At 46.9% G+C, this 14,186-nt stretch overlaps 1 protein-coding gene across 2 annotated transcripts; it reads left to right on the top strand.

The window, feature by feature from the left end:
* The first annotated feature begins 19 nt into the window (after window positions 1-19).
* Window positions 20-13,213, top strand: slu7 (SLU7 homolog, splicing factor). 2 transcript variants are annotated; one of them, XM_006631731.3, is made up of 16 exons: window positions 20-172; window positions 2,512-2,670; window positions 3,364-3,517; window positions 4,385-4,465; window positions 4,670-4,834; window positions 5,745-5,813; window positions 6,406-6,453; window positions 6,915-7,046; window positions 7,703-7,800; window positions 7,996-8,063; window positions 8,544-8,683; window positions 9,266-9,427; window positions 9,869-9,973; window positions 10,580-10,651; window positions 10,780-10,893; window positions 12,633-13,213. In XM_006631731.3, exons 2-16 carry the CDS (start codon window positions 2,534-2,536, stop codon window positions 12,810-12,812), a joined length of 1,725 nt encoding a protein of 574 aa, XP_006631794.1. In that variant the 5' UTR covers window positions 20-172; window positions 2,512-2,533; the 3' UTR covers window positions 12,813-13,213. The 2 variants fall into 2 exon arrangements, with proteins under 2 accessions (XP_006631794.1, XP_069052113.1); XM_069196012.1 differs by lacking the exon at window positions 20-172 and adding an exon at window positions 902-1,026.
* The last annotated feature ends 973 nt before the right edge of the window (window positions 13,214-14,186 follow it).

Consider the following 14,186-nt stretch of genomic DNA (forward strand, 5'->3'; position numbering starts at 1 on the left):
CTGTTTTCATATCGCCGCTTTTTTATTGCTTTCACACAACTTGCTCGGTGCAAGCCAGCGCCTCCGCTTGTCATCTTAGTGAAACCTGACGGAGGGGTAGACGCCCGGGCTATTGGCTCCAGTGCAGTTCATCATCGCCCAGCCGACTGTTCTCCTACCGGTGTAATTCCTGGTGCGACACACTGCTTTATCACTTTTATCGACTGGCGCAGGAAATAATTTCTTAAATCACCGTGTAAATCAGGACCCGCTTGAATAGCGGAATGGTCCTCAGATCCATTAACAGCTGGGTTGCGGACAGTATAAAAATCACTCCATTTATTTTTAAAATTCTAAATCACTGGGCAGTAATTATGAACCTGTAATAACAACGAAGTGGTGAAAAGAGCAGATTAGAAAGATGTAAACATTCAAGAACTATGGTATAACTTTAATTGAGTCAAACGAGCAGTTAAGACGGGAGTATACGGCTCTTTCCAGACAGCGAAACCGGGGGACCGGGAGCCCTTACTGACGCAACAGTTTGGTAACCGTCGGATGAGCGGTTTTAAACAGCCGGCGGATCTCACTCGGGTTTCATCTCTTAAAGTTAAAATCAACGCAAGGAGGCCAGTGGGCATTCTGATAGCACACCGATGGTGGCGAAGCCGCCGGAAACAGTATTAAAGTTACCAATAAAGTTGCGGGTATTACTAACATTATCACTACGGTTTAGTTTAAATCCTCCAGCACTATAGGTGCTTCATTTGCAGATTTTGCCACTAAGACATTAAAAATAGAATAAGTCAAATACAGATTTTCACGATAAGTGTAGGAGTATTTATAGAATTTAATTAAAAAATTTAAAAATGTATATTTTTGTGTTACTGCTGAACAAACTTTAAAGCACCACCACGCAGACGCCCCCCTTTGAATGACGTCAGCGCGCAGGGTATCCTGGGAATATGGCGGCGTTGTGCGGTGGACTGTAAATACGACACTAGGAGACGATAAACTGACCTCAAAATATATTGTCAGTCGAGTTCGGTAAGACATATTTCTACTTATTATGTATCTTACACGTCATGTTTTACGCGGATTTCGCGTCATAACGTCATGTGTTTCATTTGAATGCGCTTCCCCAGGTCGTTTACGCACAACGGTTGTGTAGCTGTAGACGGAAGGCCAGTTTGTTATGGATGAACGCTTGTGAATTTAATGTAAATCTATGGCATTTGGAAGTACGTCGTTTGTTTTGCAGTATTCGAAGATAACTTTCCTGTAACTGTTAAATTCCAGTATCGCTACAGAACACGTGTTTCCCCCTGTTAGCCGGGGAAGTAGCTGGTTTCAAACCTCGGAGCTTCTCCAGTTTCTGCCCAGAAGACGGAGAGGAGGCTGGTTTATGAACAGTCTGTTTCTGTATTTGTCTTTCTCGGCCTCTTGTTCATCTCCCAAGTCCCCTCCCTTTCTCTTCGAATACTGCAAAGGAAATTATCATCTCTCTCGCTCTGCGACTTCGTTCACGGGACTCAGTAGGTCAAATTGGGGAACTGGTTATCTGACATTTGCTATATTTCTACATGGCTGTGTTTTGTTACAGCTGGTAAAAGCTCCACAGCCGAAACGTTGTCTCTTTTTACCAGGAATAAACCTGTACCCGTTCCTTTGCAGTCTACGTATGCTGACACTGCTACCTACTTGAACTTCTGTATATTTTGTATACTAACGATTGTAAAAGCAAACGCACAAATACATATCTCATCGATAAAGTCCTGGTTGGGTTATTAGGGGACTCAGAAAACCATTATGGACCCGTTCTAAATGACTGTACTAAATGGTGTAACGAGTTTGCACTTAAATGTTGTCAAAACGAAAGGAGCTGGTCATTGATTTTCAGAATAATGCAACATCTCTCCAACCTACAGTAATTAATGGTCAGACTGCAGGAATCGTCACTGACTAACAAGTACTGGGGGTGGTCATAGACAAGAACCTGAGTTGGGACAAATGCTGTGAAACCGTTTATAAAAAGTACAACAAAGACGTTTGCTAAGAAAAACTAAGAAATTTCTAGATAGATAGGACCATCCTAACAATTTCTACAAGTCTTTTATTAAAAGTGTCTTGGCATACTATCTCACTTGCTAGTGTTGAAATGAGTACCATTGATTGTAATAGTTTTCCCAGCCTAGTCCAAATAAATAGCAAATTAATTGGAGGAAATCAGCTCACCTCACATATCCTCTACAAGCAAAGCGTGCAAAGAAATGCTTTGTAATGCAAAGAAAGCAAAGTGTATTATGGATTGTGTCCCCAGTTGTAATACTCATAGACACAGGAAATCTTTCAACCCCACTGAAATATCTAATATCGTAACTGTCTTGCCGTAACAACCACCACTTCTTGGTTGGTAAAATTTTGTCTGTCCTTGTGTTATGTTGGAGTGTGGGGTAAAACTAATTTCCCCAGTGGGACTTGAAAGGTTGAATTGAATTGAATAATCCAGTCTCTCCCACCCTCCTCCTGCAGGTGGCGCTGAAACAGAAGAGCCATGTCAGCAGGGACTGAGGGGGTGGTGGGGCTGGAGGAGCCCAAGAAGATGACCAGGGAGGACTGGAGGAAGAAGAAGGAGCTAGAGGAGCAGAGGAAGCTGGGAAATGCCCCAGCCGAGGTGGACGAAGAGGGGAAGTACGTCACGCAGGCCAAAACCTTACAAACTGTCAAATAAAGGGTGGAAATTTGGAGCCGAAATCCAAAAGCATTGATGTGCTGCTGGGCATCCTTTGGGGAAAGCCAAGCGACAGGAGAACAAGAGTTTTTTTTGAGGGGGTGCCGCAAGATGCATGCTGTAGGATTTTGTGTGTAAGCTAAGGGCTCTTTATATCCGCAGCTCAAGAAGAGCTGGGAGATGCTGTGAAATTAGTCTAGTTAAACCAGATGGTTCCTGGCTTAGCTCTTAAACACTAAATTAGAATGACAACCTACAACACACCAGCCCTCCAGGACCAGATTGGCTGGCTGTAAACCTGTTTAACTTTAAATATGAATTCATTACATATGCCCCTGCTGATACTAACCTACAAAATACCGATGAGGGGTTTTGTGCAGAGGATAGTCAGTGGAAGTTCGTGACTTCCATTGCTTAGATATGTTGCCTTTTCCTTCTTGATACCAGTTCTAGTAACTTTCCAGGTGTTTTTTTTTTAGAACAAAGATCTTCACATCTCCAGCCCATGGCTTTGGTATCCTCTGCCATCTTTGTGAAATTTTTATACTTAGCATATATGTGATCAAGACACGGCTCTTGAGCATCGCGTCGCACCATTACAGGTTTGCAACGTTGGTCTAAATGAAATTGCTGACCTTTCATTCTTTTTCTAGGGACATCAACCCGCACATTCCTCAGTACATCTCCTCCGTGCCTTGGTACATCGACCCCTCCAAGAGGCCGACCCTCAGGCACCAGAGGCCACAGGAGGAGAAGCAGCCGCAGTACACGGCCATCGGGGACTGGTACAAGCGGGGCGTGCAGGAGGTGAGTGCTCAGCGCGGCGCTGGGGTGCTGCTCTGTAGGTAGCCCATCCCCTCAAATCACACGAGCCTTCTTTCCCGTAGGTATTTGCCCCAGGCGAGAATGTGATTCACTGTTTTCTGAAAAGTCACATTAAAAAAATAATAATAATAATAAACGTTATTTTATGTAGCGCCTTTAAAGGTGGTTTCTCAAAGCGCTTTACAGGATGACAACAACAATAAATAAGAAGAATACACAAGATGAAACACAATTACAATATATAGAGGAGACCGTGGATGGTGGTACTAAGAAAAGCAGAGGGGTGAAGAATGCAACCAGTTCAGTAAAGGCTTTTCTGAAGAAGAGGGTTTTGAGCCTGGATTTGAAGGAGTTCAGAGAAGGTGACTCTCTGATATCCTTGGGGAGACAGTTCCAGAGCCTTGGGGCATAACAGGAGAAGGCCCTGCCACCCCTAGAGTGTAGACGGGCTTGGGGGACAGTTAGGAGAGCAGAATTAGAAGAGCGAAGGTTGCGAGGTGGGGAGTAGGGCGATAATAGTTCAGACAGCTACTGAGGTGCCAAGCCTTATAAAAATGAAGGGGGGCAGAACTATCACATTTAAGGGAGTGGCAAAAGAGAGAATTTCTGGGGAATGATAAATGTAGTGTTTATAACTGATGTCTTAGGCATTAGGCAAAGAAAAGTACAGAATTGGGACGCTTGGCTTGTTAAGCTGAAACAAAATGGTCTATTAGAACATTTTACTGCTCAAGCACTACTTGTCTTGTAATCTTCAGTCAGGCCATTTATTATCATAAGACTGAAAAATGTTTTTGCTGTGTGAGGGATGGTATACAGCATTTGTGAGTGTTTTTTCTTTTGGCGTAGAAACCTGTTACCACGAAGTATCGGAAAGGGGCATGCGAGAACTGTGGGGCGATGACGCACAAGAAGAAGGATTGCTTGGAGGTAAGTGGGAACCAATATTCCATGGTCCTGGTCGGGGGGAAAGATAGTTGGCTGTTTCGTTTTCTTTCGCCTTCTGTTTCTCCTTCCTGAGCCTTCCCGAGCTGGCCTCCGTCGCCGGGTGGCTAGTCAGAGCGAGGCAGAAGAAAATGGCCGCGCCGCTGTCCAAACGATCAAACGGGTTGTCTTTGCGCCCCGTCTCCCCAGCGGCCCAGGAAGGTGGGAGCCAAGTTCACGGGCACCGACATCGCGCAGGATGAGCACAGCCAGGTGCAGCTGTCCCTGGACTACGACGGGAAGCGGGACCGCTGGAACGGGTACGACCCTGAGGAGCACATGCGCATCGTGGAGGAGTACTCCAAGGTGGATCTGGTGAGTACACTTCTGACACTGTGTAAACATGGATCTAACTCTTTATACGGCTGTACCTCTGTCTGACACCATGTAAACATGGATCTAACTCTCTATACTGCTGTACCTCTGTCTGACACCATGTAAACATGGATCTAACTCTTTATACCGCTATACCTCTGACACATGGTACACATGGATCTAACTCTCTATACCTCTGTCTGTCACCGTGTGAACATGGATCTAACTCTCTATACCTCTTTACTTCTCTGTCACAGTGTGTATCTTTAAAAATATGTACAACGCCTCTACACCTCTGCCTGACACCACGTGCATCTGTAAAAATATGTACACCCCTCTACGCCTCAGTCTGATGCTGTGAGCATTTTTAAATATATACATATTTTAATTATGCTCCCGGTTATCCGGTGCTTTTTTGAAAACATGAGTATACCAATTAGGCATTTTGTGCTAAGGATAATTTCACAGTCAGTTTCTGATTTTTGTTGCCTAATTATGTTTTATTTTCCTTTTTAATTCCAGTTGTAATAAGCTTCATAAGGGTTTTCCAGAACAAAGACTTGCAAATCGCCAGACTTGTGTGTCTGTTCTGTGTACGTTAACAGATAGACGGTTTCACACTTGTAGCCCCGGGGACTCAAGAAAGCGATGCCTACTGCATAGCAGTTTTGAGCATTTTAGTGATTTCCAAGTTGCAAGTTTCAAGCTGATGTCTTATCAGCGGGGTTAATTAACGAGGGAACAGTTGGCAGCCAAATTGAGGAGCATGTCAATAAAATAATAGCTGCAATGTCTTTGTTGCTACCCTCCTGTGAATTGCCTGGCTGTGCAGATGTTTAGTGTCTAAAAGTGGTTCTCCTGTTGGTTGCTTTCAGCTGACTTGGATTTTTTTATTCCATTATTCGCATAGGCTAAACGCACTCTGAAAGCACAGAAGCTACAGGAAGAGCTGGCTTCGGGGAAACTTGTGGATCAAGCGGTATGTTTGTTCACTTTCATTTTAAGAAGCTCCTGAAAAAAGCTGGGAAACCTGCTTAAGGCGTTAGAGTTAAATTGAGTACAACAGATGAATGCCATTGTTTCTGCCCTGCATGTTGCCCTTACTGTTAATTGAATGGTGTGCGTGTGATGTCCCTGCAAAGGCGCACATAATAGTCATGCATTTTAAAACCCGCTTTGGAATAATCAGATGTTTTCTTGTCTGGATTATTTGACTTTCTCTTAAAAATATATAACAAAAAAGCCTACATTCCAAAACCATTCATGAAAGTAACAGGTCTCACTGGCCAATATAAAACATGCTTTAGCGAGTGTTGTGTTTTCATGTTCATGCTGATTGCGAAGCCTTTCTTCCTGAATGATTTCTGACTGTGAGTTTTGTTAGACTGGATTGTTTGTCTCTGCTGTCAATGCACCAACATGCCTCAGTCTGTTTTCTGTAGTGTGACAGCTGAGCATGCATGGAGAGTTAGTGCTGGACTTTCCCAAGGTTGAATGCGTTTGCTGACAAGCCTGTTGAACGAGTTTGCTTTCCCCATGCATGTTGATCAATCATGCTCTCCTTACTGCAGAGCTCATCCAGAAAGCAGTGGGGAGAGGATGAACACAATTCGCAGACAGTAAGATGGTTTAATTCAATCAACCAAAGAAACTGTTCTTCAGAAAAAGCCTTGGCTTCTCTTTATGTTGCAAATGGGGGGAGGCACTGCACAGAAACTGATGTTTTAATATGGAGATCTGCCTTTTAAATAACTACAGGTGGACACTTAGCAGTATACGTGCTTTATAATGAATATTAACGTTAGCTTGTGCTGTGTTCCACCCTTGGAGAAACTAATTGGAAGGAGAATAAATCTTGTTGCAGTAGTATTAAATATATATATATATTATTTAAGGGTGTGATTTGAATTTATTACATGCAGTTTGCCTCTCAGTGTTTAAACTTGGGGTTTGACGTTGTCTCAACATGTCTTAGCTGTTAAGCGGTGCTGTAAACTGTGGTGCCTGTCTCGCCATGCCTGCGGGCAATACTGTGGTGTTGTGTGGACAAAGGGGGAATTTGGCCTTGGCTTCTCTGCAGGAGAGGGAGCACAATAGCGAAGATGAAGATGAGGACAAGTACGCTGATGATATCGACATGCCGGGCCAGAACTTCGACTCCAAGAGACGGATCACCGTCAGGAACCTGCGCATCCGAGAAGACATCGCCAAGGTGACTACTTTTCCCTGGGTTTAACACGGGAAATGTCACTGTATGGGTCGAGATGCTGTTTGATCCTTCGTCCATGTAAATATTTGTGTGTGTCATATATTTTTTTTTTACTGAATGAATAGCAGCTGGAGGAGTCACAGTTGGCTAGCCATGCTTGTGTAATGAGTTAAAATAATTCAATGCAGATGAATACATTCAATACAGAAATCTTAAGGGTACAGTTTTACAAAGGGTGTCAGCATCTTAAGATGATGTTAATGCTACACAAATTTACCTTTCCATGTTTTTAAATGATGTCAGTTTATGACAGTGCTTAGCATTGCTGCCTCATAGCACTGGGGCCCCGGGTTCAGTTACAGACCTGTAGTTTGTATGTTATCCCTGTGTTCCAGTCGGTTTCCTCCCACAGTCCGAGGACGTACTGGTAGGTTAACTGGCTTGTGGGAAAACTGACCCTGGTGAGACCCTGTGATGGATGGGCGTCCCATCCAGGGTGTACCATGCCTTGGGCCCAATGCAATAGGCTCAGGCTCTCCCGCAATCCTGAAATGGATAAAGTGGTTAGAAGATGGATGGATGATGTCAATTAAATTTTGTTACAATTGTTACAATTAGCAATTACCCTATTGCTAATTGGTTTTGCTTTCTTTTCCCAGTACTTGAGAAATCTGGACCCCAACTCTGCATACTATGACCCCAAGACCCGAGCCATGAGGGAGAACCCTTATGCAAACACTGGGATGAACCCAGAAGAGTGAGTGCAGTGCTTCGTCTCTCCGTGTGAGACTGCATCCTTTCAGGGCACATTTTATTCCAGGTTTTTGTTACACTCTGCTCATTAACCAGTGAATTAGACACGGTTTACCCGTGCAGTAAGCCACAGATCTTTTCTCTGGCGTGTTTCTATGTCCTGCAAAACCTTCAAGGTGTCCGTTCTTGATTTTTGCAGAGTGGGCTATGCTGGCGATAACTTTGTGCGCTATACAGGGGACACCATAACCATGGCCCAGACGCAGTGTGAGTATTTCCTCAGCCCTGCTGTGCTGATGCAGTGTTCCTTTCGGCAGATAATAAATTAGATTCCTACCCAAAAACTGCTGATCAAGACATTGGAGCCTAATTTGTACTGTGGTGTTTATAGTGCCAGAAATGGAATAAGATCTTTGCCGCAAATAAAATTTGATCATATGAGGTGCAGACTATTGCACTGAATAAAAAAACGTCTTTATGCATATCATAATATTGTTTGAGCTACTCTTTCATCGGTTGTTTTTCACTCTAAGTAAAGTAATGGGCCTATCCAGAACCTGGTGCTGAGTTCTGTGTTAGTGTTTGCAGCCGGTAAGATCTGGAGTGTATTGAACCGCCCTGCAGTGGGAGTGTTGTTTCCACCTGGTGCAGCAGTGCCCTGGGTGTTGAGGAGTTGCAGGGTGGAAGATCTGGGCACAGCTTGTGCATGGGGCTGACGTGCTGCTGTCCTCTCTCTCCCCGCGGCAGTGTTTGCCTGGGAGGCCTACGAGAAGGGCTCCGAGGTTCACCTGCAGGCCGACCCCACGAAGCTGGAGCTGCTGCACCAGTCCTTCAAGGTGAAGAAGGAGGATTTCAAAAACCAGCAGAAAGAGAGCATCCTGGAGAAGGTACGGTGCTTTGGAACAGCCACTCTTTCACATCCGCGTGCCGAACCGCGGAGTCCATCCGGGACTGGCGCACAGGAACTGCCTTGGCTGCCATCACACAGTTTTTCTCACCCTGAACAACCCTGCAGAAAAGGAACTCAACTTAAAAGTTGTGTTTTGTAGGGGCTTAACATCACAAACCCAAACTCATGTTGTAGTAAAAAGAACTTTCTAGTGTAAATCACAACTAAGCGCTGATGGAGAAGTTAGTATCAGGGTGAGCATGGGTAAGTCACTGATAATTTGGGGGTTAAAAAACAGCTGTTTCAGCCAAGCAGCATTTCTCCACCCATGGTCGCTGGGTCTTCTATAGTCCTGAGGCTCAGTTATGCAAATTCTCATGTGCTACTGAGTCCTGTCCCGTTAACCAAGAGAAAAATGAAGATGCATGCAGACAAAAGCCCCAGTACTTAGGAGAGCAGACACAAACCTGTCCTAGTATTTGTGCCTCATGGCTGGAAAGCGCCCCCTGTGCGCGGCGTCAGGTCCGCCCGGCCGTGCATGAGAACACAAGCAGCGACGAGAGTTTGTTCCTCTGCGCAGTACGGCGGAGAGGAGCACCTAGACGCGCCGCCCCAGGAGCTGCTGCTGGCACAGACGGAGGACTACATGGAGTACTCCCGGCACGGCGCCGTGATCAAGGGCCAGGAGAAGGCTGTGGCGCGCTCCAAGTACGAGGAGGACGTGCTCATCAACAACCACACTGTGAGTCACGCCTATCCCCGCTGTTCGCAGTCACTGGTGTTTGTAGTCGTCTTCCTCATGTGAAGCACAGTCATTCCCTCGTCTGTTCCAGATCAAGACGCCACCAGGGTGAATGACAATTATTTCCAAGAGCCTCAAGCTGAGGAAGTGTTCTGTTCACTTCACGTTGGCATCTGGGATCTCTTTCACTGCAGTGCCAGGCTGTTCTCTAGCATGTTAAACGATTGGGGCTGGAGCTGACTTAAGGAGTTGCAGCTGAGGCCCAGGTGGTTTCTGTGATCCGCTCGGAGCAGTTTCCCCAGTGATTCAGATTGGTTTCTCCGTCTAAACTGGAAGTGGCTGGACCTGGAAGAGCCTCCCTCAAGCTGAAAGACCTATGGGCCGTGCGTCACATTAAAGACATGGCGTGGGTGAACTTTTCAGGCTGCTGTTGTCTTTCAGTGTATCTGGGGGTCCTACTGGAAAGAGGGCAGGTGGGGCTACAAGTGCTGCTACTCCTTCATCAAGCAGTCCTATTGCACCGGGGAAGCTGGCGTACAGAGTAATGTGAGTACAGTGCAGCAGCACCATTCCTTTATTACAAAACACCTCTGTATTTCGTATGTGTACATCATGTAACCTGCAACAACAGTTGGTCTGAATAATACTGTTGTTGCTGCAGCGGATGAGTTCTGTCTGCACTTGAGAAAATGTCAGTCAAATGTTAGTTTTCCTCTTGTATCTTTTGGTTTCTGTTTCACTGTTCATGCAGGAGATATCTCTGGGCTGGCTTGGTCAGTATCCTTGCAGATTTTTATATTCTACAATCTATGACTAAAAAGGTTCAGCCATGCCTGTCAGTGCATAGCATTCCTTTAAGCTTCAGAATGTATCTTCTCTGGATCGATTTGGAGAGCAGTGATATCTTTTTTATAAGTTATTGGCATTTGGGAAAACTGGCCCTGATGTGTGTGTCCGTGTGGCCCTGTGATGGACTGGAGTCCTGTCCAGGGTGTATCCTGCCTTTAACCCATTGCATACTGGGAATAGGCTCCAGCTCCCCTGTGACCCCTTATTGAATAAAGTGATGAGAACAAGGAAGAACATGTGAGTACCCTTTGACTGTTTGACAGCACAGTTTTCGCTGACCTGTGTGCACCTGTCTTTTTCCAGACCAACCCTGCCTGCGTGCCGTTTGAGGAGGAGATGAGTCAGCAGCAGGAGGAGCCCAAGTCATTATTGGAGGTCAGTCTCGGCAAAGCAGCCTTCCCAGATCAGAGCTGGAACGAACCTTGTTTCTGCTGTGTTAGCTCGGGGGCTTAATCCAGTTTCAGTCATGAGCTGAAGTCGCTGTCATTCTGGCTGTCCCACAGATGCACCAAGAGAAGATGATGAAGAAGAAGAAAAAGAAGAAGAAGCACAAGAAGAAGGACTCGGACAGCAGTGACGAGGACGATGAGGCGACGAAGAAGGAGAAGCTGAAAAGGGTACGAGTGTTGGAGGGGGGAGTGTTGGTGTTGGGGTGGGGGCTGTCCTGTGTGTCTTCTGGGAGACGAGCACAAATGTTGTTGGGCTCCGTGATGAACATCAGCCCCGGGCCCTCATCTCTCTCGAGAGGTGTAGCGTCGTCTGTGTGTGCACCCTTATATGCATGCCCACATGCTGCTTACTGCTTCTGCTCACCTGGGTCACAACGTGCCATCGTACACATCGGCACGATTGTTTATTCCCAGTGCTGGTCCTGGAGGCCACATACCTGCTGGTTTTCATTGCAGCCCAGCTTCTTTACCCGTTTGAATCCTTAATTAAACTGACAGGAGGCTATTGTTTGGAAATGGTCAGACAGCTCAAATGAGTCTTACTATTAATTGAATTTAGAGTTCTTAACTGAGGGCTGGGTTAGAATCCAATCCGGCAGGTGTATAGGTCTGCAGGACCTGCACTGGGTTCCCCTGGTTAATCGTGTTGTTGCTGTCATTCAGTTTTCTGGGTGTAATCCAATCACTTTGAAGTTACAGACACTGCCTCCACGTGGGCTAAAATGGACTTTTGTCCAACCTATTCTGAGACTTGTGCCCATTTAGGTGATCAGTCTGTGTTTTTGGCTCGAGTCTCTGCTGTTCTCAAACGCTCAGGCATTCTCTTATGGGTGTTTCTCTGCCCAGTGGTGTGCTTGCTCACTCTGCACCGCTGGCTTGAAGAATTCCGCCATCCTGCTAGCAGACGTCATGACCGGAGTGACATCCACATTAAGGCTCATCACTTTATCTACTTGGGTTAGATTGACACGTATAACTTTTGACAATATTCCCCTTTGCACATGTAATGCGAAAGAAAACAAATAACAGACAAACAAACTTTCTATATGCCCTCTCACACACAGGAACAGAGATGGGGGGGGTCATATAGAAAATCCAAATAACTTGAATTACTTTTTCGACAAGTTCTGATTGTTTGCTGTGTTCTAGCTGGGTGAGTACCAGCCAGAGGGCCTGAATGGCCTGTTGCAGCCCGTTCGAGAATGCTTTGCCACTGCGTCTGTAGTATTCTTTTAGGGGATTAATCGACTGAAAGCAAGGCAGAATTAATAGATCATTCCTTACACTTGTATAGTGCTTTTCTGGACACTCCACTCAAAGCGCTTTACAGGTAATGGGGACTACCCTCCACCACCACTAATGTGCAGCCCCACCTGGATGATGTGACGGCCATAGTGCGCCAGAACGCTCACCACACACCAGCTCTCAGTGGGGAGGAGAACAGAGTGATGAAGCCAATTCATAGAGGGGGATTATTAGGAGGCCATGATTGGTAAAGGTCGGGGGAAATTTGGTCAGGACACTGGGGTAACACCCCTATTTCTTTCAAGAAACACCCTGGGATTTGTAATGACCACAGAGAGTCAGGATCTCAGTTTTACATCTCATCTGGGGCCTTTTTACAGAATAGTGTCCCCCTCACTATACTGGGGCATTAGTACCCACTCAGCCCGCAGGGTGAGCGCCCCCTGCTGGCCCCACTAACACTTCTTCCAGCAGCAACCTTAGCTTCCCCAGGAGTCTCCCATCCAGGTACTGACCAGGCTCACACCTGCTGGGCTTCATTGGGGCTGCCAGCTGTGAGCTGCAGGGTGATATGGCTGCTGGCAGAACAAGCCTCTCCCGCGAATAGGTAAGATATACCCATGGGGGTCCCCCGGCCTCACCCTGCGCTGGGCTCATTGCAGGCTCTCAGCGCGGAAGAGGCCCGGCTGAAGCAGGTGGACGAGCTGCTGCAGCTGGACGAGCGCAAGAGGCCCTACAACAGCCTGAAGGAGGTGCGCGAGCCCACGGAGGAGGAGATGGAGGCCTTCCGCATGAAGAGGTACAGGCCCGACGACCCCATGGCCTCCTTCCTCGGACAGTGAGGCGGGGGGGGCGAGGAGAGGACGCCCGCGGGTCCCAGCCCCCGTCTTGGAAGCTGGGCCGGAGGGTGCCCTTCTCCCAGGTGGTCACCAAGCGACCGATTCTTCTGACTTTCGCGGAGGCAGACGTGACCTCACAGCACGCTGTCGGCCAGGCTGCTCCGGTTTCTCGCTGGCTCGGGGATACTCGCTCCCATTTCCTCCAGTGTCCCCGGAGAAGGAGCGAGCCGGATCTGGTCTTCTCCGATTTTTCTCTCTGTACCCGCCTGCCATTTGTAAATCGCGTGTGTGCCAGGAGATACCGTGCTTCGACTGGACACTTGGATGCTTTTATTTCCCCCCAAAAAAACTGTTATCTCACAGGTCATCTTACCAAATGGAATTAAAGCATGTTGTTTACGATGTGTTGTTTTTGCTTGTGTGGTTATTAAACTTTTATTTTTTGTAAAACGTTTAGCTAAGAGTGCATTTCTAGCGGGAGAGCGCGGCCTGTCTCTTGAAGCGGCCGTGACACCCGACAGTAAAATAAGTGTGAACTTCGCAGAAGTGAGGCGGAACAAGGACGGCTGCATTTATGATGATCAGCTCTCTGACGCGGGTTGCTTCCCCGGGCAGAAAGCGATGGTCAGTAAGCGACATGGGGCCTTTTTCCCCCCTTGTGCAAGCGAGTTACACACACAGGGCGGCGCGCACCTGCGGACCCGGCGGAGACGCGCGGTTCTGCCGCTCAGCGCCGGCCTGCCGCTCCCGAGCCCGGAGCCCGGAGCCCGCCACGTCACCGCTGTCTGCCAGGACGAGAGAGCAGCCTGGTCGCCTGAGCTGGAGTACGGATGGTGCTCAGTCCACTGTAACACAGTAGCCCCTTTTCGGTGTGGGCGAAGTTGCATCTATAGAAAACGAAGCTTAAAGTGGAACTCTCTCGTCTTTGTCTAAGACGTGTTTAAGACCGGTTCTCAGAATAGAAGACGTTTTGTTTTTCCTCCAGATGTTTTTTTTTTCCCCTAAATCTTTCCTTGGCTAGGTTTCCGAAAGCCCTGCGAACCTCTTGACAGACATCTGGTGAATTTCTCTTTCCAGCTGAGTCAATTAATTCCAGCTTTCTGGGTTTGGCGATGTCCCTTCGCAGTTGCTTCTCTTTTTACCCCCGTGTTATTTATTCTTACCCACCAGAAACGACAGCTCGGGTAGTTTCCGGGTGTGAACTCCGGATTTGGGTCCATGAGGTCGCGTTTACACGCTGCCCGTGAGGTGTCCTTGTCGTCCATCGTCAAGGACGATCGTTTCGATCAAACTGAGCGTGTCCAAAATGTGTGTAGAACAAGCTCATCACCGACGATTTGAAATAAATATAGTTTTAAACAAAAATCGTAGATGACA

This window comes from Lepisosteus oculatus, chromosome 11 (genome assembly GCF_040954835.1).
Source record: "Lepisosteus oculatus isolate fLepOcu1 chromosome 11, fLepOcu1.hap2, whole genome shotgun sequence".
NCBI classification, from domain to species: Eukaryota; Metazoa; Chordata; class Actinopteri; order Semionotiformes; family Lepisosteidae; genus Lepisosteus; species Lepisosteus oculatus.

Coding starts and splice junctions, on each gene's coding strand:
- slu7 (XM_006631731.3), top strand. CDS start 2,534: ATGTCAGCAGGGACTGAGGGGGTGGTGGGGCTGGAGGAGCCCAAGAAG. Junction 8,064..8,543: donor AACCATGGCCCAGACGCAGT/GTGAGTATTTCC, acceptor TCCCCGCGGCAG/TGTTTGCCTGGGAGGCCTAC. Junction 9,428..9,868: donor TGCTCATCAACAACCACACT/GTGAGTCACGCC, acceptor GTTGTCTTTCAG/TGTATCTGGGGGTCCTACTG.